Source organism: Dermacentor variabilis, chromosome 1, assembly GCF_050947875.1.
Source record: "Dermacentor variabilis isolate Ectoservices chromosome 1, ASM5094787v1, whole genome shotgun sequence".
NCBI lineage: Eukaryota > Metazoa > Arthropoda > Arachnida > Ixodida > Ixodidae > Dermacentor > Dermacentor variabilis.
The window spans coordinates 261,039,957-261,064,991 of record NC_134568.1 but is presented as its reverse complement, the minus strand read 5'-3'; the positions used below and the strand labels follow the sequence as shown (position 1 = coordinate 261,064,991).

At 46.8% G+C, this 25,035-nt stretch overlaps 1 protein-coding gene and 1 long non-coding RNA gene across 3 annotated transcripts; one reads left to right on the top strand and one right to left on the bottom strand.

Moving 5' to 3' along the window:
- Positions 1-670: 670 nt before the first annotated feature.
- Positions 671-4,931, top strand: LOC142563587 (E3 ubiquitin-protein ligase TRIM71-like). 2 transcript variants are annotated; one of them, XM_075674175.1, is made up of 2 exons: positions 671-757; positions 916-4,931. In XM_075674175.1, exon 2 carries the CDS (start codon positions 1,069-1,071, stop codon positions 3,334-3,336), a length of 2,268 nt encoding a protein of 755 aa, XP_075530290.1. In that variant the 5' UTR covers positions 671-757; positions 916-1,068; the 3' UTR covers positions 3,337-4,931. The 2 variants fall into 2 exon arrangements, with proteins under 2 accessions (XP_075530290.1, XP_075530282.1); XM_075674167.1 differs by having other exon boundaries at positions 696-806.
- Positions 4,148-9,449, bottom strand: LOC142563601 (uncharacterized). Its single transcript, XR_012824351.1, has 2 exons — positions 7,249-9,449; positions 4,148-7,162 (listed from the first exon to the last, which is right to left on the bottom strand). It is a non-coding gene; the product is annotated as an uncharacterized LOC142563601 (long non-coding RNA).
- Positions 9,450-25,035: the final 15,586 nt, after the last annotated feature.

Below are 25,035 nucleotides of genomic sequence, written 5' to 3'. Positions count from 1 at the left end.
TCTCTGGATAATCCGCCACGGTCTTTTTGTTCTGCATCGAAGATAATCTTTCGAAACCCATTTAACCACGGCCTATCGGTGGTCCATATCCGATTTTAGCCAGTAGTTTTAGCGCGCAGTGACTGCTGTCAGCATAATAACTATCAGGTTCCGCTGCCCACGTGCTTAAAGCTATACAAACACCGTTTTGAATGTTAACGTACGGCAAGGATTGCGGCGCAAGATGTACCGACTGTTACATGTTGCGCATTGCCTTTGCCTCAAACGCTGATACGTTTACGCGAGCTAGGTGACTTGGAGAATCGCAAATACACACTAGCGCGTTCACGACACTATGCACCTACAGCTAACTCCCTGACTAAACAGCGCTGGTGCCACAATGTTGGTTATCTGCGCACAGAATAACTGTCGCGCCCATGGCACGAAAGAAGTCAGAGGCAGGAAACGAGCGCCATTGCACATTTCAAAGCCGTCGAGTCGGTGACGCATGTTCGGCCAGTTTCGGCACGTGCTCGTACTTTCGGCCAGCTATTTAAGGTAATTTAAGAATATATTTTGCATTATTACTTTTTTGCCGCATATTTAAAATATTTGTTTGTATTATTAATATTCTTTAAATTAAAGAATGCTAACAACACTGGTAAAAATCGGCACTGATTATCGTTTATGTCGCTAGGCGACGTACCAAGCGCGTCGACGGTTATCTTCTGCGCTTTTGTGTGCGAGTGGAAAAAGAGACCCAAGCCTGAGCAAGAGGGTAAGAGGGAAAGGCTGGAAAAGCATTGCAGCGTCGGTGTGCACGAAAGGTGCGCCTAACTATATCTACTGCTGCTGCTTACAGTGGCAGTCGACGCAGTGCTATAGCTGGTCATGTAACGTAACTCTAACACAAGGCATCCACCCCCTTTATCCCAGGAGCTGGCCGCACCACTGTTCAGCGTCGATGTCCTGTGAACGACGTTTCTGCCGCCGACAAATTGAGCCTGAAACGCCTGCCGTGAGAAATTGTTGGGTTTAAGACTAACGTTACATCCGAGCGCTTAGCCCCGAGGCCTGCTGACGGTCAACATGCAAGAGGTACAGCAGCGTGAGCCACGCTTTAGCCCAGTCGCGTCTTCTTTTTCTCGGGCGGAAATGCCAACGGCTCAGTGCGTTCGCTGCCATAGTAGCAGCAGTCGGCGCGACTTCACCGTCCTGCCATGCTTCCACGCAGTATGCCTGAAGTGCCTCGACGAAGTTCCCGACAAAGGTTGCGACGTGGTCGGCTACAAGTGCCCTGTTTGCCAGGAAAATCTTTACGCTCTATCTCAGTCGATTCTCATCAGTAACATTCTGAATGTTGTCCACGAGGACTACGATTACAGCGCCTGCAGCAACTGCAATGAAGGCAAACGGGCTTCGGGACGCTGCCGAGACTGCAACAACGAGCTGCTCTGCGACAACTGTGTTTGGGCCCACCAGCGGGTACGTCTCACCAAAGACCACGAAATCGTGAGCGTCTCCTCCGACTGCACCGCGGCGTCGGCCATGCCACCTGCAGACAGCCAAACAGGCCTTAATCAATCCTGGTCCGACCGCCACGACTGTCAGGTGTTGCGGCTTTACTGCGAGACATGCTGCGAAGCTCTCTGCAGTGACTGCACTGTCAAGGAACACGGATCTCATAGCCTGGTGTACTTGCAGGATGCGCTGAACAGCGCGCGCACAGCTGTACCGTCTACCCTGGCCGATATGCGCTCCGTCGTTACTGTCCTCCAAGAGAGCATGGAACGCTCCCGCCGCATGTCGGAACGCTTGCGTGTGCGTACCCAAAATGTAGCCGCTGAAGTACGCAGTACTGCTGGACGCCACCGCGTCGCTCTGAACCAGCGCGAGCGAGACCTGTTACAGCGGCTTGACCAGGCACAGCAAGTGAAAGAGCAGGCGCTTAAACGGCAACGTGACCAGCTGAGCGCGAAGCTTGAGCGTCTGGAACGAGCCGCCAGCGACCTGCAGCAGGCAGGTGACGATCTGGATTTGCTGCGAGCGCGTCGTGAAGCCCAAGCACAGCTGCAAGAGGCTCGAGACGCACCAACCGAACCTGCCGAGGACGACCATATTGAGTTTACTGCCCCCGACGGCGCTTTGCTGGCAGCTATTGGCACTTTAGGCTTTCTCAGCAGCGCCGGATACGGACCCAACTCGAGCGCGGCTGGCGAGTCGCTAGTGCGTGCCGTTCGCGGCCGTAGCGCTACATTCACGGTCCACGCGCGCGACCACTTGGGCGAGTCTCGACTTCTGGGCGGGGACCCGGTCCAGGTGACGGTGCGCGCCCCGGACGGAACCCTATGCCGCGCCGACGTTGTCGATCGCCACGACGGCACCTACCAGGTGACCTTTCAGCCACAGCAGGAGGGTACGCACATCGTCCGTGTCCTGTTGCGTGGAGCAGATATTCAGAGGAGCCCATTTGCAGTTTCTGTGCGTGCCAGTCGCAACTATGCGGCCATCGGCGAGCCTAGCCTCGTGATTGGCTCTGAGGGCAGTGGTGACGGCCAGCTCTGTCGTCCCTGGGGTGTATGCACGGACTCCCAAGGTCACATCATTGTTGCTGACAGGAGCAACAACCGAATCCAAGTGTTCAATGCAGATGGAACCTTCCGCCTTAAGTTTGGCACTCGTGGGGAACTGCCAGGTCAATTTGATCGGCCTGCTGGAGTAGCCTGGGATGAAAGCCACGGAGGGCGAATTGTTGTTGCTGATAAGGACAACCATCGGGTGCAAGTTTTCGACTCTCGGGGCACTTTTCTTCTAACATTTGGCGAATGGGGCAGCAAGAGTGGTCAGTTCAACTACCCATGGGATGTTGCAGTCAACTCGGAAGGACATATCTTGGTGTCAGATACTCGCAACCATCGAGTGCAGCTGTTCCAGGCAGATGGAACCTTTTTGAACAAGTATGGCTTTGAGGGGCCCTTGTGGAAGCAGTTCGACTCCCCACGTGGTGTGGCCTTCATTGGCGACGGTCATGTGGTAGTCACCGACTTCAACAACCACAGAGTGCTTGTGATCCGGCCTGATTTTCAGTCTGCAAGCTATCTGGGTGGTGAAGGGAAGGAGCCAGGCCTGTTCCAGCGACCCCAGGGCGTGGCTGTTGATCTGGAGGGTCACATTGTGGTAGCCGACTCTCGCAACCACCGGCTGCAGGTGTTCCGGCCTGATGGCAAGCTGCTCGCCTGCTTTGGCTCCCAAGGTCAGGAGCCTGGCCAACTGGACCTTCCTTCGGGGCTCTGCATCTCTCCTGAAGGCCGAATCGTTGTTGTCGACTTTGGCAACAACAGGGTGCAGCTCTTCTGAAGATGTAAGGATGTGATCAGGTCTATGTGGCTGCTAGTGATTTCAACACCTTTTGTGTTCCCACCTTTTGTTGCACTTTGTTTTTCTTGTAATGGAAAGAATTTTGTTCTTATATGTGCCTGATGCTTTGCTTGTTTTGGAGGCCTCGTAGTTGCTGTTCTAAACCTGTTTAAAAATGTGGGCCTGATGGAGAATCAAGCACACTAGTCAGGTGTGAAGAGCATTCTGGGTCCCTGGCCCATGTGCATAAGCCAATATGAATTGTGCAATAACGTAAGGCAATGCAGCTGCTCTTATCACATCAGTTTTATATGCCATTTTATTGCCTCGGAGTACCTGCCCAGCAGAAGTACGGCACTTTTTAACATCTTGAGTGTTCTCATTTGTGTGGTCACAGGTTTGCAAAGCGTGTCTGGATGACTAAACATTCGAGGTTCTAAAGCAACCCAACAAGTTCCTATTTTATACAGTATTGTCGATTTTATACTCTGTGTTGCACTGGCCTGATAGTCTGTGTTTTCACAAGAGTGAAGTTCCTATGTGCCATACCATAAGGTTCCTTCTAAATGTACAAAAAAGTATCATGCTGCAGAAACTACAAATATGCCGCAGATGTGGAAGAAAACCTATGCCAATTGTAAGAAATTAGCTTATCATTGCCACTGGTGGCAAATAAGAGCTTTTACTCATTTTGTTTTTGTTTCAGTGTGTCAGCTCCATTGCCACTGGAGGTGCCTTTGATTGTGCTTGAAATTGTTTGATCAATGTGTTTTTGTATTGTAGTCCAGATGTTTAGTTTTTTTGCCCACGAGGCTGTTACTCAGGACTGGCTGCTCTTGACAAGTGCTGAACTGTACACTTATAGCACCAAAGAAAGCATTGCATGCTGTAGAGACCTTGGTCAGTCTGCATTTGCATTGCCTGATGCTCATTGTGAAAGATCTGAGCTGTGCTGCAAAGCCCTGTTGCAGTTCAAGCACGTCTCTTTTGCATTTTTTCTCTGCAGAGGTTTTGTTTGTTTGTTTTTAAGTGCAAATGCATGTATGTGTTCACTTGTTTGCAATTTGCATAACTCCCTTTTTAAATGCTTGTTTAGCTTTAAAAGGAGCGTTCTGTGATAAATGACGGGCATTTTTGCAATCTTTTTTTTCCCCCTGGCTTTGAGGCAAAGCAGCACACTATGTACTCACTGATGGCCAAAAAAAAAAGGCTTAGTATAAGAAAACGTAGTGTGCTTAATGTAGGTCTTTGACGCCATTAGATTTTTAGATATTCCTGGCACCCAAGCTGCTAAATTTTCTCGCTGTAAGCTACATTTAATGCATTGAACTACTTGGTGAAGCTTTCCAGGAACTAGTGAACATTCCAAACCTTTCATGTTGCTTGAGTGCTGTAAACTGAGCACATTATGGAAGAATGATCTTGAAAGTTTTTAATGCTTTTCTTTTTGCCAGCAGTGCTGGCAGACAGTGCTGCTTTGGCAAAGTTTCAGAGGCAGATTCTCAGGAATTGTAATTCTGCCTTGTTTTATGCTATGCTATTTTTATAAAGTTTGTGATACGAGAATAAAGTTCCTGAGTTTTTATCAAATGGCATGACTGTTTCCCATTTTGTTTCCAATTATTTCAATTGCTTTCGTGGGTCTAGTGACCATAACTGCATGCTTTCTTGGTATGTGTACTTCTGATTTTTTATTCGTTGACTGGAGGTTATGATGTCTCAAAGCAACAATAGCTAGTGGAAGGCTCCAGATTTTAAGCTTTATCATTAACATTAACCCGAAGCTTGGCGTTTGACTTTTAGCTTTGTTCAAGCTGAGCTGCCATGCAGCTGGTAAGAGCAAAGCATGTCACTTGCTTTTTGTTTTGGGCTTATGAAGTCTGTTTTGGTTATCTTGCATGCATTGTTGTGTACCCTGTTGTCACACTTTGTACAAGCAATTAGTATTAGCACTGTGAAGCATTGGCTCACTAAGAAGTGGGCTGGTATTTCTTTAGCTATTGACTCCTGCTAATGTAAAGCTAACATGTCAAGGAATGCAAGTGTTGTATCTGTTAGCTGGCTCTATTAGTGGGTGCAAAGACAATTGCATCTGGTCAGGAAAGACCATGGTAATTAAGACAGTGCCAACCAAGGTTTTACCTTGGTTGGCACCGTCCTTTAATTGCTGCGAATTTGTGGGATGCATCGGCTTTCTTATATGCATCCTGGAATTCAATGGTGGTGTCTGCATTAGTGTGTCAAGCCACTGCAGTGAGCTTCTCGATTCCAGGCTGCATTCTGAAGCTACGAGGACAGCATTTTCATAGCTCCCATGCTCTGCAAATTTTTGCACTTGTGTGCGTGGAGTTTCTCTCGAATTTGTGCCACTTGAATTTCATAGTTCCTAAGCATAACTTTCATGGCTGCTTGCTACATGTGGTTGATGTTCCTACCATTAACTTTTCCACTTGAGGCCATTGCATAACTGTTTGTGGTTTTTGAAGACTTAGTTTCATACATCTTCACTGAGCCGTCCAACGGCAGCCAACTACCTCACTGCACCTGTCTGTGTGAGTGACCGTCTGGGTCTACCTCCGAATGTCTGATGTAATTTGATAAACATGGGGCAGCACTGACACCATCTCAAGAGGTTCTGAAAGTTCCTAATGTCAGATAAGCAGCCTGGTGCACAGTAGGACATTCGGGCATTTACGTGATGAAGTAAATAAAACCTTACTAAAGGGATGTGAAGCGCAGAGGTAGCACCAAAGCTTCTGCTATTTTGAATTTACGCAGATGTATCACAGTTCCTAAGTCGCATTAGCGACGTCTCCAAGCAAGAGTTCCTAGGCTTCAAGAAGCAATTCACTTTTTTAATGGGCGATGTTCCTGTACTGTGTGTGTTATGGAGCCTGTATGCCTCTTTTTGGGAGCCATACAGCAACAATTTTACCTCGCTTTGTCAGTTGGTCACGATACCTGCCTGGAGCTACAAAATGAAACCTGTTGCATGCCCACAGGGAAATATATTGCATTGTGGTGGTGCTGCACCTGGCGTTGACTAGATGCAAATATATGTCTAGTGGCGTTATTTGTACCCTCGCGTGCGTAAGCATGCATCTTCCGCGTAGCTCTTGCGTCGCGGCTCAACAAAGGGCCACCACAAGGTGACAAGGTGAACACTTAGGGGGACTAAGTCCCTGCCACTCTTATAAAGCTCTCCTAAGAGGCGTCTTTGTGTTTTGATTGTGTCGTTTAGCATTGTAAGTTGAATGTGATGTGCTCGCATGGGTTTGACCCTATCGCGGTATTTTCGCTACTTGAGATCGATACGCGTGGCGTACAATTCTGCTGTTTGTCAAAGTTCTTGAGCCGAGTGAGCCTCGCGTATGTACGCCACGACAATTTCTAGTCTTTTCTTTTTTTCGTCAAAAAATTATTGTTCCGGCTCTCCGTAGGGCTTTAGACAGTGATACACTGAACGCAGAAAGGCTGGTTTATTTTCTCTTCGAAAAGCGCACTCGCGAAAACGCGCGGCGACGTTTCAAGTCTTTCGGCGCGGCGCTCACTTGGGCAGAAAGAGGGCGTGATGCGTCTGCTGCGAAAAGCCGCATGCAATTTTTAGTATGAAGGTTTGATTCATGGTCTTACGCTGAATTATAATGGCAGATCCAGAGCAGTCCCCCAGCTGTCCGAATCATGCGTTTGTAGCACTCGCTCGCACAAACTTATGCAAAGAATACCCGCCAACCCTTTCGGCTTGTCGGCATTTGCTAAACGATTTCGGATGCGCTGGCACCAGCTCCTGCGTCCGCCGCACCTGCTCCTGTCATGAGGCGGCATGCTGAAAGGCGTGCGGAACTTTTGTAAATTATGTGAACAAAATTCGAACAAGAACTAAAAAGACGGTATGGCCAGCTGTCAACTTACCTTTTCATGTGAGCCGTGGTGAAGCCGTCGGGGTAATAATTCTTTTGTTCCCTCCATCGCTGTGGTCGTCTAAACGGGATTCTTCACTGCTTCAATTTGAGAGGCTGGTTTTCGAGTCAACACTGTCTTAAGCAGAATAAACTGCAGCGCAATAGTGCGACACGATTGCTTATCCATGGCTGCAGCAAAACTACAAAGGGTGCATTTGTTGACTGCTCTTTTAAGCGAAGGATTCTGGTGCTGTTCTGCACATTGTCATATCCCGCCACATTGTCGAATTCTGCAGTGGCAGCATGTTGAGCCAATCAGAGCCGACAAGCTGCAAATTCGACAATATGGGGATTTGTACAATGCCCTGAATAGTATTGCTGGTCAACGGTCGCTTTATACACTGTGCACACTTCCGTTCGAATCCGCCGATTTCAACGGAAAGGTCGCAACTGCTTTACGGAGCCATCTCCGACGGTAGGTCCGTTCTCAATCAGCCATTGCAGAATATGGTGTGCACTCCCAGTCTGACATTCAAGCAGAAGTGCTCCAAAAAAGCATAATGCTTCGTTCAGAAAATGCTCTGAATGCGCCATTTAAGTTCAGCGTGAGCCTGTCGTGCACCTAATCAGACAGCTGTCGTCCTTTCCCTGTGGACACATGCCGAGAACATGTCTGTCGAAAATCGCTCGAATAACGATGGACTTGAGACAGCAGCCATCTGGACCATGCACAGGGAGTGCCGAGAGCGCCTAATGCAAGCTTTTCATGGGGAGCCGAGTTCTTTGCTCATGTAGTCGTTCTTTCAAAAGACTGTTGTGCGCGACGCAGTAATATTCATTGCAAGCGTCATTCGGGGCGCTCCGACAAAATAAAAAGAATCGTCCAGGGGACCGAACTATACAGAGAACGCTGTTGGAGTTAGCCTAGCTACATCTACACGGAAGCACAAAGTGCCGAGAAGACTAGTTTAGCAGGACCCCCCTCCCCCGTCCCCCTTCCAGCTTGGCTGCTGGTATTGGAGAAGTGTCTCACGGCGAGAGCTATTTTTTTGACAAGAGCAAAGCTCGGAGCGTGGACTGGTTACTTTACGTGCTATACGAGCGCTTGCAATAATGTTCCTACGTACAGAGTTGGTCAGGCGTAGCGTTTTCCAATTCTAAACTATTCGTGTTTCTCTCTTTTTTTTCGTATTTGTATTTGTCCGCGTGACTAGTGGGTTTTCAAAACCCAAAACTACGTTGTCAATTCCTGATATTTCAGCCCGCCCTCTAATTTTCTCTTTCTTTTTCGAGCCAATGCTCGAGTTTTCTGTTCTTGTTCTTCTGCGCTACTAACGTCGCTGTGTGGCCCGCAACGAACATTTCTGTGCTTGTTCGCGAAGCGACATTTATTTAGTACAGAACAGATGAAGTTAAAGAGCACAGTTATCGTTCTCTTTGTACGCTGCGGCCGCAATAGTGGAATCAGGTGCTGTATCGGCATTCCCTTCGTTTTCTTTTTCTTTTCAAGGCATATTTTAGAAGCAAAAGGCTCAACAGTCGATCGCCGAAGCGAATTTTTCTTCCTTTTGATTTCTGTTGTTAGTTTAAATCGCACTGACGAGCGATGCATATTATTTTAGCTCCTTCGTCGCGTACTTCCTTAGAAATCACTGTATTGAATCCACGACTCCTGAAGGGAAAAAATAAATAAATAACATGTTTAGAAGGACGGAGCATGGTCCTGTTTGCGCGAGAGATAAGTTCTGTTCCTGAGATGACGAATACCTGGTCCAGGGGCGTCGATCACGGCGTGCACTATGCCAAGCGTCTCCCTGATACTCGTAGCGCACATGTCTCCTGTGACCAGAATATGTAGCGGGGAACAAGACGGAGCAGGAAAGATAGAAAAAAAAAAAAGAAAAAAAAAAGCGACGCTGTCGTGCTCAAGGCATCATATGCCTGAAAACGATGAGTATAGTTATGTCGGTGAATTATGTGTATATGTGTGTTATCTAGCGTCAGTGATGTTTCCCATACTGTGTCAGTGGTGGATATAATGATGCTTACTGTCGTGCATTGCACTTATGTGAATATGACTGTGCGAACTGTTCTCCATGTGAACTCGGAAGTGATGCACATGATTTGTATCGTTCACTTGTTTCTGCGGTCGATAGAAATGGCTCTCAGCAGCGATGTTCCTAACATTGTCAATAGCAAAAAAAAAAAAAAAAAAAAAGAACAGAGACGGAAAGAATGAGCATTCACTTTTTCTTCTTTTCTTTCTTTCTTTTTGAGGTCGTCCGCACTTTGTTCAAATGGTAGTTCCTGATACCAAATGCTCCGTATCGCCGTAATTAACATTGTTTTACTGGGTGCCGGGTCTGCTTACTATGTGGCTACCAACAATAAAGAGAAAGAGTTGGATATGTAAGCCAATTAAGCTGCGGGCATGACTATACGCTGGTGCATAATGAAGACGAACAAGGACGCTTACTATGGTTTGCGCGTAGTAAGCGTCCTCATTCGTTTCGGAAAAAGAGGGAGCGAAGAAAAACAGTTGTTGCACGGTGGAGGACTGCTATATATTAAATATTAACGCATTAACAAATTAGCGCATATAGAATGTATCGGCGCTTTAAAATCGGATGCATGTGACTCCTGGACTGAAACGCGCTTATTACATCCCTGCCTGGAGCCATTTCAATCAAATACTGTTGCACAGGTCGTATGCCGTGCGCTAAACGCATAAGAGTTGATTGTTCCGAAAGGCGGTTGGCTACGACTAAGCCAGCAGATGAGTTCCCCGCCGGACGCGACCGTAAGGGATATGCTTGGTAGAATTCCTTTTCCTGCTTTAAATTTGCATCCCAAGCTCTGGCACGCTAACCAGTGGTCAAAATGCGGCGCTCGTCTCATCCTTTCCAGCCTTCACGACGCTGGCTAGGCAGGCTTCCTCACCCTCCACTTAAGCCTCCCGTCTTCCATTGTAGCCGTCCAACACTAAAAGTGTGCGCAGGGCGCAGTCTGCCGCCAAGCGGCGCACAGCCTGCGCAAGCGGCAAGGCACATGGCGAAGCAGAAGAGTACGATAATATCGCAGATGCGAACGCATTCGGTGTGCTGTGTAAGGTCAGGACCCTTTAAAACAAAGCAGTGCTACATTTAATTAAATGTTTAGTTTTGCCGGCCGGTCTCAGGTTCATAGCGGGTACCACGTGCGAAACTACTGCTCTGGAGCTCCTGGCAGCAAGACAGAAAGCCAACGACCGTCTGCTGGAAGCATGACTATGCGTCACTATATACTGACGCCGAAAGCGTAAAAACCCGTTGCTCGCAAGGCCTCCCAGTGCAGCGTACGTTGCTCCTCTTGGTGTATCTGCGAACTGTTGCCCCTGCGTAAACACAAGACAGGGCCAGGCTTGTGCGTAACGGCTTCATGTAATTAATTAATTAGTTGTAGTCAATCACATTCTTTTAGTTTTGTAAGTGATCGATTACTTTCTTACTCGGTAGTGCTCATTGTAATTCAATCACTTTTTTTTTCAGTAACCAGTTATATTATTGACGATACTAGCTGTAACGGGCCGCGCAGCTTTGAGCACTTGATTTTGGCAAGAACTGCAACAGAACGCCCACGGTCGGTGCTACGCTCAGCAGCCTTGCATATCGGCATGTTCAGATACGTGAATCCCCCGTGCGCTCCGTATTTGTTTCCTCATCTTGACGCTCCACCAGATGAGTGGAACCGGCGCTGCTACGGCTTAAAAGCGATGGCCACGTAACACGTTGATGCCAGGTAGTTATGGACGATTTTTTTTTTAGCTTTTCGTTGGCCCTATACCAGGAGTGGTAGGGTCAATAAAATATCGGCCAATGAAATGTCGGCCCTACCGGTAGATCTAGCAGGTTCTAATTATTGTGTATATGCAATGTTAACAGAAGCTGGAAGGAGAGGAACATAAGTAATCGGTTACTTTTCAGTAGTAATTCCTCAGTTACTTTGTTGGGGCAGCAATTGGTCACTGTAATCAATTGAATATTTAATTATGCAATTGTAAATGGTCACTTTCTTTTTTTTTTCTTCTGCAACGTGTACAAGTCTGGCTAGGGCGGAGTAACCATGCGGATAAAGCATCTTGATGGAGAAGTCTTTCTGTCGCGTTTCTTGCTGAAATGCAGTAAGAGTGCAGCATAAATATCCGTCTCTCGTGCGGCATTGTCCGCGCATTCCGAGACCTCTGCGCGCATCATGAGCGACGCATCTCAGAAACGAGGTGCTTATTGTTTAGCTGAGCTTATCTAGACCTGCTTGATAACAGCGCGCCAGTTCGTAAGGGGGTATTGGAGCTGCACTGGTTCGTTCTGTGTTCCACGTGTTCGTTTACTTTCGTTTGTAGCTGGCGCATCTAACGGAGCTGCTTAGAGGGCCTAGTAATATCACGCGGGGTTCACAATCTCGCTCGCCGCAGCGCGACTGGACGGTTGCAAAAGGAGATGGAAGAACTGAGAGGGGAAAGAGCGAGACAAGCTTGGCTGTTCGGATGGAGGCAGCAAATGTGGACTTGTGCTAAACTAGCGGTGCTTCGTTATGCTACTGGGCGTGATGTCGGGGATCCGCTTCCTGACCACAGAGGCCGCACACCGGCGACGGCGGATTGCGAAAGCGCTTGTGCACTCAATGCGCATTAACATCACTAGGTGGCGGAACCCTCGTTTCATAGTCCAGATATAGCTTCGATAAGACGCCAATCATGTCTTATTATTGGAGGTGGTCACTCTAACTAGCCTCCCTGGCTAGGTACATCGAACAAACCTAGTCATGAAGGAAAAAAAGTGTCAAAGATGGTACTGCCCGGTCGCCGATAGGGTCATCGGCGCGGCAGGATAAGCAAGAAAACACTGCGGTTCGCGTTCACGTGCTTATTCTTTCCTTTTGTTTTATTTAGACAGGTGTTAAATTATAGAACCAAAAGCTCTCCAACTGGTCGCTATATACCTCTGTTCGGCTGAAATCTGCGATAGCTTTTCCCTGAAACCGTCAAGCTTACGAACAAATCGAGTGAGCTCGCCTCTGTGAGTTTCAGGGGATGAACAGTTCAGTGGTTAAAGAATAAGAAGCAAGTTATGGGACTTTTAAGCAAGGAACAGGGACACCCTCCTCAACCTCTTCAGAATTTGGGCTCCTATGCCTTGCAAGGTGATAAAAGAGCTGCATAATTTTCCGCGCGTCACCCGGGACTGAATATTCCTTCCTACGCGTCGCAAACGGCGCGGTGCAGTTCCTAGAGCTACCGGGTGCGCCCACATTCCCGACCCAAAAAGAATTCACTTCCCGGAACCCGACGGGGCTCTGTAACGGTGCGTCGAAGACGCCCGGACTATCCGCCGCCGATACCCCCCCTCCCCCCCCTCGACAGGCCGTGCACGAGTTGACGCGCAGCGTCGACCCCGCTCGAGCCCCGACTCCCCACTAACCCCACGTAGCTCTCTGTAATCCGCGTGTACCATCGTTGTCGTGGCTGGTTCAATGTTGCGTGTCGTTGTGTCTCTTTTCCTATATGATAGCGAGTCAGCCGCGCTGACAGGGGTACAAAGCACACCTCAGAACTAAGTTCGAGCTGATTTGTAACGCGTCGACTATTAACCAAGTTCCTATAGGATCCGAAGTGTGAAACTTCGCGCTGAGTGCCACTATACTATTCTACTCTTATATACACTACATACTCGAAGACGACTATAGATGCAAGGACTCTGCGGAGCTCTGTCATATGTTCCTATCGAAACAGCATGCGTGTGTGTGTGTTGAAACGCAAACTACATAACTGTTATATTTACGCGCCTGACGAAGTCAGCGCAGAGAACTCCTAAATGTCGTGCACGAATTGACAAATTTGCCACAAGCGACACAGCGCGCACGCGAATTTGAAATCGCACTGAGTCTACCCCGCTCTTGTCTGGGCGCTCGCCTCTTGGCATCACGAACATTTAGTGTCTAAATCATGATTTGCTAAAAGGAAATGTTATTTGTTTGAAACGCACTTGGAGAATGTCTACCGAGTCGTGTGAACTTTAATTTTGACGCTGTCCCTTTGTGTTTCGATCTGTGTGTATGTTCGTGAACATGGCAATCTTTTATTATTATTACTATTATCATTATTGTTTAAGGGGTAATAAAAGTGTCATTTATTCTAGCCAGGAGCTTCTGTCTTTCTTCTGCATGCTGTGCGTCGAGGCTTGTAAAACTAGACTCGGAACGCTGTCAAAGCACATCCCATCACGTGACGAGTGGGCAAAGGCGCCCTTCGCCTGCCTTACCAAAGTCGTTGCGTTTCTCTCTCTTCCTTGTCCCGTTTCTCGTGCTGTTTTTCTCCTTAGGCCTACAATGTTGCTGCTCTTGTTGCTCTGACGAGCTGCGCGTCGCCAGACGTTTTAAAGCGAAAGCTTTACTGGCTGCCAACTTGCGATTTCGCCGTGGCGGTGCTCCGAGGAGGCACATGACATCACAACGCGCACCTCGCTGCGGATATTTCTCTCTCTCTCTCTCGCTCCCTAGTTACTACTGCGCATGCGCCGCTAGTAGCACCGAGCCACAGGTGTTCCGCCGCTGCGCAGCGCCGCGCCTTTTCTCCGGCGCCGTTTGGTATGACGTCACACCGCGTTCCTCGTCGTTGCGCTCGCCTCCGATCGTTTCGCCCAGCTGCGTCTCATGCCTGATAACATGTCGGAGGATTGAAAAGGAGAGCTCGCGTGCGCCACAACCACAGTTGAGGCGGCGTATGGACGGCGACAATTCTCATAAGCAGGAGGAGGCCTGGAATCGACATCGGAACGAGATGAACGGGAAACGAATCGCCCAGGAAACAGACGAACAGCGCGCCGAAAGACTGGCTAAACGCCGCAACGTAGCTAGACAACCAGACTAACCTGGACTTGCAATCATGATTAACCAAGGCTAACCATGCTATGCCTTAGCTTTCGCTACGTATACCCTGGCATAGCCGAGCTAAGCCACTGCCAATTTTTTCAGGAGACAACATTTAACCCGTGCTTAATTAATGGCATGCCAGACTTGTACGCAACTAATTACGTGCAATTAATTACTTGTCAAAATTTAACACGTGCTTAATTAATGACATGCCAGACTTCTATGTAACTAATTACGTACAATTAATTACTTGTAATAAATTATATTTTTCTAATTGCATACGATTACTTTTTTACTCGGCAACGCTCACAGTAATTCAATTACTTATTTCGATAACCAATTGAATGTAACCAGTTACTTTATTGACGAAACAAGGTCTAACAAGCGACGCACGTTTGAGCACTTGAATTTGGCGGAACGACGAGTTACAGCAAGTGATTCAGGACCTCAACAGAGAGAGTGTAAGAGTGGGGTTGGCAGATTAATATGCAGAAGACAAAAATGATGATCAGTAGTCTGGCAAGGGAACAAGAGTTCAGGATCGCCAGTAAGCCTCTAGAGTCTGTGAAGGCGTACGACAGAAAGCTGAGCTAGTTGGTAAGTATTCATTATGCAAAATAGAAGTGAGGCGTACAGACAGGACACAAGAGTAGAGAAGTGGACAACACGAACGCCGACTATCAACTGAAGGGGGCACTGAGGCGAAAAAAGAAAGAAGGCACAAAACTCATCTGCGCATGCTCAGGAATGGTAACACCACGTGTCAATCGGGTAAACGTGCCGGCCTACGTGAGAGATAACTGTTAAGGTACTTAATCTCTTCCTTATGTAAAGTAATCGAAGGCTGACTCACGCACGCACTTCCACCATTATAGATATGCCATGCCTCTACCATAAGACGCGTATCTTCATTCTTATGCCTGTACAATATCGCGCATTCATCTAACTCTGGCGTGCAGTTACAATCTCGGCAATGAAGCGAAAGATTAGAAGGCGATCCACCGGTTAACGACCTTTTATGTTCCATTAGCCTCTGATTGATACACCGTCCCGTTTGCCCTACGTAGAACTCGCCACAGCTAAGGGGAATTTTATAAACCACACCCATACGACAGTCAGTAAAACAGTTATTCTTATTGTGCTTCACTGGACAAATATCTGTTCGTGTTTTGCCTTTTACCCGCTCCTTTTTATTCTGTACGGCAGCGCATATCTTACCTAGCTTATTGGGAGCAGTGAAAGCAACATTAACATCATATCTACTAGCAACTTTTTTAAGCCTGTGCGACACTGAATGAATATACGGAATAGCCACTACTCTTTTTTTGCTATTACTGCTTTCTGTAATCACGTCCGTCCCTCTCGAAACCGACTTCTTTAGGCGCTCAGCCACAGTGGCCACCGCTACACTAGGATACCCTGCTTCTAATAGACGCCGGACCTGCGCATTAAAACTGGCGCTCATTTTGTGCATGCACGATCTGGTGAGGGAAGACTTAAGGCACGACATGGCAATTCCGTTTTTTACTAATTTAGAATGCTTGGATTGAAAGTTTAGCAACGGCTTCGAAGATCTTGGGGAGTACTGCCAACAAACATGATTTTGTTCGAAGATCAAGGAAATGTCAAGAAACTGAATTACGCGTCGCTGAGGAAATTCCTTGGTAAACTTTAATCCTCCCCCATAAAGTTTAAATTGCTCACTTACTGAGGTAGCAGCGGAATCGAATTCTTCACTATTACAGAAAATCAGGTAATCATCAACGTAACGAAATATCTTGATAACACTATCACCTAAGGCTTTCTCTAAGCAGTTGTCAACCTTACTCAGGTAAATGTTGCTAAGAATAGGGGCAACCTTTGAGCCAATACAAATGCCTGATTTCTGCAGAAAAACGCCATCTCTCCACCCAATCAGCGTCGACTTCAAGTACATTGAAAGAATTTCTAGAAAAGCTCCCGTGGAAACACCGCATCTGTCAATAAAAGCCGACTCTTGCACTTGTTCTTTAATGCACTCATTTACGGAATTTAGCAACCCGTCATGCGGCAAGGAATAATACAGGTCTTCGATATCCATACTTATTATTCTTGCCGCATGACGGGTTGCTAAATTCCGTAAATGAGTGCATTAAAGAACAAGTGCAAGAGTCGGCTTTTATTGACAGATGCGGTGTTTCCACGGGAGCTTTTCTAGAAATTCTTGCAATGTACTCGAAGTCGACGCTGATTGGGTGGAGAGATGGCGTTTTTCTGCAGAAATCAGGCATTTGTATTGGCTCAAAGGTTGCCCCTATTCTTAGCAACATTTACCTGAGTAAGGTTGACAACTGCTTAGAGAAAGCCTTAGGTGATAGTGTTATCAAGATATTTCGTTACGTTGATGATTACCTGATTTTCTGTAATAGTGAAGAATTCGATTCCGCTGCTACCTCAGTAAGTGAGCAATTTAAACTTTATGGGGGAGGATTAAAGTTTACCAAGGAATTTCCTCAGCGACGCGTAATTCAGTTTCTTGACATTTCCTTGATCTTCGAACAAAATCATGTTTGTTGGCAGTACTCCCCAAGATCTTCGAAGCCGTTGCTAAACTTTCAGTCCAAGCATTCTAAATTAGTAAAAAACGGAATTGCCATGTCGTGCCTTAAGTCTTCCCTCACCAGATCGTGCATGCACAAAATGAGCGCCAGTTTCGTTTTGTGCCTTCTTTCTTTTTTCGCCTCAGTGCCCCCTTCAGTTGATAGTCGGCGTTCGTGTTGTCCACTTCTCTACTCTTGTGTCCTGTCTGCACGCCTCACTTCTATTTTGCATAGTGAAGGCGTACGTTTGCCTAGGTCGATTACTCACAAGGGACCCTGATCATGAGAAGGAAATTTACAGAAAAATCAAAATGGGTTGGAGTGCATACGGCAGATATTGTCAGAGCCTGACTGAAAGCTTACCACTATCATTGAGAAGAAATGTGTACAATCAGTGCATTTTACCGGTGCTAACATATGGGGCAGAAACTTGGAGACTGACAAAGAAGCTTGAGAACAAGTTAAGGACCGCTTAAAGAGCGATGGAAAGAAGAATGTTAGATGTAAGTTTAAGGAGACAGGAAGAGAGCGGTGTGGATCAGAGAGCAAACGGGGATAGCCGATATTCTAATTCATATTAAGCGAAAGAAATGGAGCTCTGCAGGTCATGTAATGCGCAGGTTAGCTAAGCGGCGGACGTCGACGCCATGAAATCAACTAACAACGATTTCTTCATTTTTATTGAGTAAGCACGATCTTGTACGCAAGGTACAACACCGTCCTTCCCTGCAGCGTGCACATGAAGCGAGTTTTCAGTGTCGCTGTTGGTGCCTTCACAAGAAAGGGGAGATAACCGACGAAAATATGGAAGAGCAATTGTTAGTGAAGATAAGCAACGCGAAAAAGCTGCAGAGGACGCACTGAAAGGGTCGGGCCAAGTCGTTTTACTTGCTGTGTTTGTTTGTTCAATGTTAATAAAGGCTCGGAGGAAGGTCATGTAAAGGTAATCGATCATATTACAGCTAATTGTTCAATTACTTTGGTTCAATCGATAGCCGTAATTAATAACTTTTTTTTAAACGAAGTAATGGTAATTGTATTCGACTGCTTTCTTTGCTCAGTCTCTCTCTCTAACGTGTACAAGTCCTTGGTACGCACCTTGGCACAAAAGACGGAAAACTCAACGAGAAGAATAATCAAATAAACGGCGCGAGAGGGAGGTTGAGTAGTCGAGAGAGCACTGCAGAGGGCCAAAAAGACAGAAGAAACCGGGTGCCGAACAAGCCGTCTGGGAGCTTGCTTGCTTGCGGACTCCCCCCCCCCCCCCCCCCCCGACTTGCTTCTGCACCGGGAGTGCGCAGCATGGTATGCGCGGGGCACACGCGGTGCCCCGAGCGCGACAAAAGGTATACTACGGCCATGTCTTCGATGAAGCAGCGGCTCCGACTGTTCGCACAGAAGGTCAGCAAGATACCTCCGCATGCTAGACGCGTCCCTGCTGTCACAAGGAAGGCTTTTAGCCCCGCTGCTGCCCGCGGCGGTTCCATTCGTCCGCCATAACCACCCAAGATCGTGCGGACAGCCTTCTTCGTGGTTTGGGTGAGGGAAGGTACGCTTATTCTGCAGCCTCAAAGATGAATGGACTGCGTTTGAAAAGTCGTTACAGCGGCCGGTGGCAGCAGACGGCTTTTTGATCTTTCCGCCAATGAAGCGTTTGGCGCCTAGGGAGCTGCTCGCGACACACCGGGGCGCGAGGCTGAGCCGACGCCTTCTTGACTAGGCTGAGCGCAGGCGGGCGAGAGAGGAGGATCGCGGGCCTGAAGAGCTCGCGCCGATGCCACTTTGACCCCGAGTGACCCGTTTGCATGTTGTGGAGGCAAACAGGTGGCAGCGACCTTGGGACAGCAACAAAGGGTAAAAAGCGGCGACGACGGCGACCGCCCATGAAGTTGCCCCGGGACTCGTGTCTGTCTCTCGATACGTCGCTGGTTGGACGAGGTGTGTTCGCACTTGAACGGTCCGAAAATAAAAATAAATGGGCGACGACGCTTGTAGTTGTAGACGTCGGCCATAGAGGAAGGCCTGGGTGCATTTTGACAGCGTGGGGACAAGTGTGCATGCGCGATTGCACGAGGTGGTAGAAACCTGATGCAGCGGTGGCTTGCTTGAAAATTTGTCAGAGCGGGAAGAATAAGGACCCGAGCGCCTCGATTTGTTTGTTAGTCGCAACTTGCAACCATACGAAGAAACATGCAATGAATGCAGAGGGGAAATCAAATAAGTTTTACTCAAATAGGGGCTGGGGGGTGGTGCAGAATAATAACGCTTTTACAGGGAGATGACGATGCACGGGCAAAAATATGTCTTGCCGCCAGGTGGGAGCAGAAAGTAGCTATTTTGTTTTCCTTTTCTTTCTTTTTCTCTTGGCTAGGACACTAATATTGAGTCCACCCGTTACAAACGGTTCATTAGCTACAAACTATCATCATCATCATCATCATCATCATCATCATCATCATCCGCATTGTGCGTCTGCCGCGGCTATCCTCCCATCTACTTTCTTAGTATTTATGTGCGTCTACTAGATTAGCCTTGGAAGTGTTGACCAACGCTACTCATGACCATGGTGGCAAATGAGAAACACATTTTTAGTCGTAGGCATCGCGAACATGTACGTGAGCTCCCAGGGCCAGCCCAGGGCTAATCCTGTACGCATACGCAAATGTGCCCTAGGAAAGTGGACGAGAGGTTGGCCGCCGCGATAGCTTGTGAAGTACCGCACGCGTAATGTGGAATATGTGGATTCGTCTGCCACCTGCAGCAAGCTATCTTATCGCCCACTTTCATTTCCCTTCGCCTTAGTACTTCTACCTTTGATTTAAACCATAGAAATTAATTTCTCTTACGCTTTCTCTGACTTAACTGTCGGTTTGCTCGTACAGGTGTGACTGTAGGCACATCACCCGCCCTTCTCATCTGATGTAGTTTTCGTGAGGTGACATACTATGTACGCGAAGTTTTACGCGGTAACATATCCGGGGAGGCTTTGAGCTCATTTGTAAGACAAAAAAAAAAAAAAAGGAGAAGAAAAAAAGCAAGGTTTCATCCGTCTATTGGGCGACGGGTGTTTTCTCTGGGGCCATTTTTTTTTTTCGCTCCCACTCCCAAACACGCGCTGGCTGCATATCGTATAGTCGGCGAAGCGCCGAACTCGAGATCAGGCGGTCCTGGGCTGTATTGCTGGTGTGAGCACAATAGGGGCAGAATTTTATTCCCCTTTGATTCGTTGCCTGATATGTCTTGGCGAGCCGGCTTTCGGCCAGAGTGTGCGAGGGCCTGGCTGAAACGCGGTCAACACCGCTGATAGGCATCCGACAAGAATCACCCACAAGAAACTTATGAAACAGAAAAAGTAATGCTAACCCTTGCTGCACACGACTAACAGTGGTACTAGAAATAGTATTTCTGGGCCACTCTACCTATGCGGAGGCGGATTCAGGGGTGCACAGCATTTCCCCCTTAAATGAAATAAATATAAATATAAAAATCATCTCGCATATATATTTCCTACCCGCCGTGGTTGCTGAGTGGCTATGGTGTTGGGCTGCTGAGCACGAGGTCGTGGGATCGAATCCCGGCCACGGCGGCCGCATTTCGATGGGGGCGAAATGCGAAAACACCCGTGTGCTTAGATTTAGGTGCACGTTAAAGAACCCCAGGTGGTCAAAATTTCCGGAGTCCTCCACTACGGCGTGCCTCATAATCAGAAAGTGGTTTTAGCACGTAAAACCCCAAATATTATTATTATTATTATTATTATTATATATTTCCTGATCTAGCACGCTAGTAAGTAGGCCCATCAACTAAACCAGGATTTTCGTCACTCGCGTAATGCGGCCATATGGTCTTTGTACGCGCTAGCATGTCTGTGCTGTGCTTTCGCCAGCAGAACATCATGGCCTCCGCCTTTGGCCGCGATCCGCACTGCGTCCATGGACGACGCCCGAGCAGCGCGGCGGCACCTCTGCTCCACATCCCGTTCACACCATCCCGCGGGGCTGGGTTCGTGGCGCTCCCCGCCGCCAGTCCCCCCGGCGACGAAAGGTCCGCGCGAAGAAAATACAGGAATTGAAATGTGGGGAGGGGAGGGGAAGGACATTCTGAAAGCGAACAGACGCGGGGAACGAAGGCAGGCAGTGGAAAGGAACGAGGGAGGATCACGCTTCCGCCTTCCCCGCTGTCAACCCCCTTTTTTCTCTTTTTTGTAGTTTAACATCCCTGATTTCGCTGCCTCTGCTACTTCTTTCATGTGAGTTAGTTTTGTTCTTTATCTTTACTGTGTCTTTTTTTTTTCTTCGATACCTCGAAAATCCCGTTCCCCGTTTCCGAAAAATAATCTGTTCAATTTTCTTTCCTGTCTGGGATTACTTCTTTCTTTTTGTTTTTCTTACTTTTGTCGTGATGTCACCGCTGTAGCAAACTTCGTTCCAAGGAATGAACCAAAAGCAAGGAAGATCGCAGCCCTGAAAAAAGAAGTGTGAAGTTAAGAAAATTATATATATATATATATATATATATATATATTGGTTACGCCTAACAGAGCGCAAGTAGAACGAGTAGGAGGAAGGGAAAGTGAGAGAAAAAAATGGAAAGGGAGTAATCATTATTCAACCTTGCTGTGCGCAGATGAAAGTATCATATACTAAAACAGAAAAGAAAACGCTTAAGCTACAAGTAAAGAGAGAGAGAGAGAAGGAACGATGCGAGCTTAGCAGGGCTCGAACGAGAATTATCCAGCGCGCTTGAACATACGAAAAAAAAAAGTTTCTCACGAATGCTTCATACTACCTCGCCTGCTGTATTCCTCTGTCAGTCTTTCTTTTCTTTTTTTTCATCCTTCGTGCGCACTGAATTAGCAAATAAAAAGAAATGGTGGCTTTCATCTTAAGGCAACGAATGCAAAGTGCAATTAAAGGAATATTCTTGCTACGGCGCTCTTTGCGCGCTGTTCAATTTTTCAAATTGATTCTTCTTTAATTTCCGTTTTGTCCTAATAAGTGTTGTTGCATGCTGAATTAAGTTTGTTGCGTCAAGTATAAGCAGATAGCGCAATTCTGCCAACAGGACTTGTGAGTGATTAAAAAAAACACAAATATATTTAATTGTTACTTGCCTCGCGAGTGAAACAAATTGGTAAGCGAATAAAAGTATGAAAAAAAGAAAATTACAGAAGATGAGCGATAATCTGCACAATAATACACACGAGAGGCACTTTCGAGCTTTCCAATCACGCAGTGAATATTGCCTTTTGAACAGAAAGATAGCAATAAAAAATTGAAAAATAAAATAAAGAAGAAACCATCTCATGCAAGTACCTTATGTGGTCACGGCAATAAGAGCGATAGAAATATATGACGTGACTAGACGCACGTAAAACATTTTGACTTGAGAGAGGAAAGGCAGATAACCAGAAGCAAATATCCAGTTTGCTACCCTGCACGGGTCAGGGAAAAGGGGGTTTAGAAAGAAGGGAGGAGACGATAGAAGGACAGAGACAAAAAAGAAAATTACTACTAAAGGTGCTCACCGAATCCTGCAGAAGCACGACTCTATTGTATCTTACCAGAGAATTACCTGTCCAAGCATTGTTACCCTGATTGCAGGCCACAGCATACGCACTGCTTTCGAGGTAACCTGTTTAAAATTCATGCGCACCTTCGCGGTTTGTACACATCTGCATTTATTTCATTTCGCTGCTAAAAAATGCGCAAAACTGCCGCTGACTTCAGTTACTTATATAGATATGCACCTCTCCCAACGATGGCGCATTAGGTTGCTTCCTTCGCGATTTTCAGCGAACGAAAACATTTGTATCGCAGTGACAGCTTCAACAGAAAACTGTCGTTGTACCGTCATACACACGATAGTTGAGCGAAATAACCTTTTGTAACTATTAAAAGAATAACAATGAGAGGTCATTATTATTATTATTATTATTATTATTATTATTATTATTATTATTATTATTATTATTATTATTATTATTATTACTACTACTACTACTACTACTACTACTACTACTTGTGAAGCCACCGATTTTCCGTCAAGCTGACAACACCTAGCAATTCGGTGTTATGACGCCCTGTCTACAGAGGTTGCCATGTCATACATGTTGGTTATGTAATGCTTATTTTTATTCCTTACGCCTCAAGATAACCGGCACGGTAGGAGTGATGTTGTATATGGAGTCAGTACCACTTATCTGCTGACGTCCCATGAGCATTTTGACTGTATACGTAAGATTATTGTATTTTGCATCAGTGACGTAGCCAGAAATATTTTTCGTGGGTGTATGGAGTGGAGGGGGGGGGGAGGAATGTCACCTGCTCGGTGTGCCACTTCCTGGCTACGCCACTCATTTGCATTTTCATCTGGCACAGAGAGTCAAAGTACGTCGGTACCATATAGTTTGATTGGGAGGACAGAATACATCCTTCACAGTAGCGTCATAGCTTGTTTCTAGCTTCAGTAGGTCAGGCAGGGAGATACGATATCTCCAATGCTATTCACAGCGTGTTTACAGGAGGTATTCAGAGACCTGGATTGGGAAGAATTGGGGATAAAAGTTAATGGAAAATACCTTAGTAACTTGCGATTCGCTGATGATATTGCCTTGCTTAGTAACTCAGGGGACCAATTGCAATGCATGCTCACTGACTTGGAGAGGCAAAGCAGAAGAGTGGGTCTAAAAATTAATCTGCAGAAAACTAAAGTAATGCTTAACAGTCTCGGAAGAGAACAGCAATTTACAATAGGCAGCGAGGCACTGGAAGTCGTAAGGGAATACATCTACTTAGGGCAGGTAGTGACGGCGGATCCGGATCATGAGACGGTAATAATAAGAAGAATAAGAATGGGCTGGGGTGCGTTTGGCAGGCATTCTCAGATCATGAACAGCAAGTTGCCATTATCCCTCAAGAGAAAAGTATATAATAGCTGTGTCTTACCAGTACTCACCTACGGGGCAGAAACCTGGAGGCTTACGAAAAGGGTTCTACTCAAATTGAGGACGACGCAACGAGCTATGGAAAGAAGAATGATAGGTGTAACGTTAAGGGATAAGAAAAGAGCAGATTGGGTGAGGGAACAAACGCGAGTTAATGACATCTTAGTTGAAATCAAGAAAAAGAAATGGGCATGGGCAGGACATGTAATGAGGAGGGAAGATAACCGATGGTCATTAAGGGTTACGGACTGGATCCCAAGGGAAGGGAAGTGCAGCAGGGGGCGGCAGAAAGTTAGGTGGGCGGATGAGATTAAGAAATTTGCAGGCATGGCATGGCCACAATTAGTACATGACCGGGGTTGTTGGAGAAGTATGGGAGAGGCCGTTGCCCTGCAGTGGGCGTAACCAGGCTGATGATGATGATGATGATGATGAGGTTAAGGCGCAACTAAAGTTGGCGATGTAGCCGTTTACGATAGCTAAGATCAAGCGTATTACGGGATAAGTATGACCTTTTGAGGCCATTCTTTTTTTTTTCCCTGCCAATGAGCAATATCGCACCGCGTTAATCGGTTTGTGAAGAATATTAGATTACGCAACATTGAATTGATGGAGACAAGGAACAGCTTGAGCGCTGTATCATTTATTTTGCCCACTGCATGCATCTCTTTAGAGTGCCATCAAACGCCTTTCATAATGTGCTCTTAGCGATGAGTCCCTGTAAAAATGAAAAGTTAGGGACCGGCAGAGGCTACCATGATCACGCAGAACGCTCCCTTGAATATATATATATATTCAAGGGACATTTAGTTATCTCTTTGCGTAACTACATGACCGATGAAACCTTTTGACGCGTATGTGGCGCCCAATCGCCAATCTTGGTGAGCAGGGACGAGGTGATCATCATCATCATCATCATCATCATCATCATCATCATAAGCCTGTTTTATGTCCACTGCAGGACCAAGGCCTCTCCCTGCGATCTCCAATTACTCCTGTCTTGCGCCAACCGATTCCAACTATAGCGCCCGCGAATTTGCTAATTTCATCGCTCCACCTAGTCTCCTGCCGTATTCGACTGCGTTTCCCTTCTCGTGGTAAGCCTAATGGTCCAACGGTTATCTATCTGGCGCATTACATGACCTGCCCAGCTCCATTTTTTTCTCTTGATGTCAATTAGAATATCGTCTGTACCCGTTTGCTCTCTGATCCAAACCGCTCTCTTTCTATCTCTTAACGTTATGACTAGCAATCTTCGTTCCAACGCTCTTTGCGCGGTCCTTAACTGGTTCTCAAGCTTCTTTGTCAGTCTCCAAGTCCCATATGTAGTCTCCAAGACCCATATGTCAGCACTGGTAAAATGCAC

Coding starts and splice junctions, on each gene's coding strand:
- LOC142563587 (XM_075674175.1), top strand. CDS start 1,069: ATGCAAGAGGTACAGCAGCGTGAGCCACGCTTTAGCCCAGTCGCGTCT.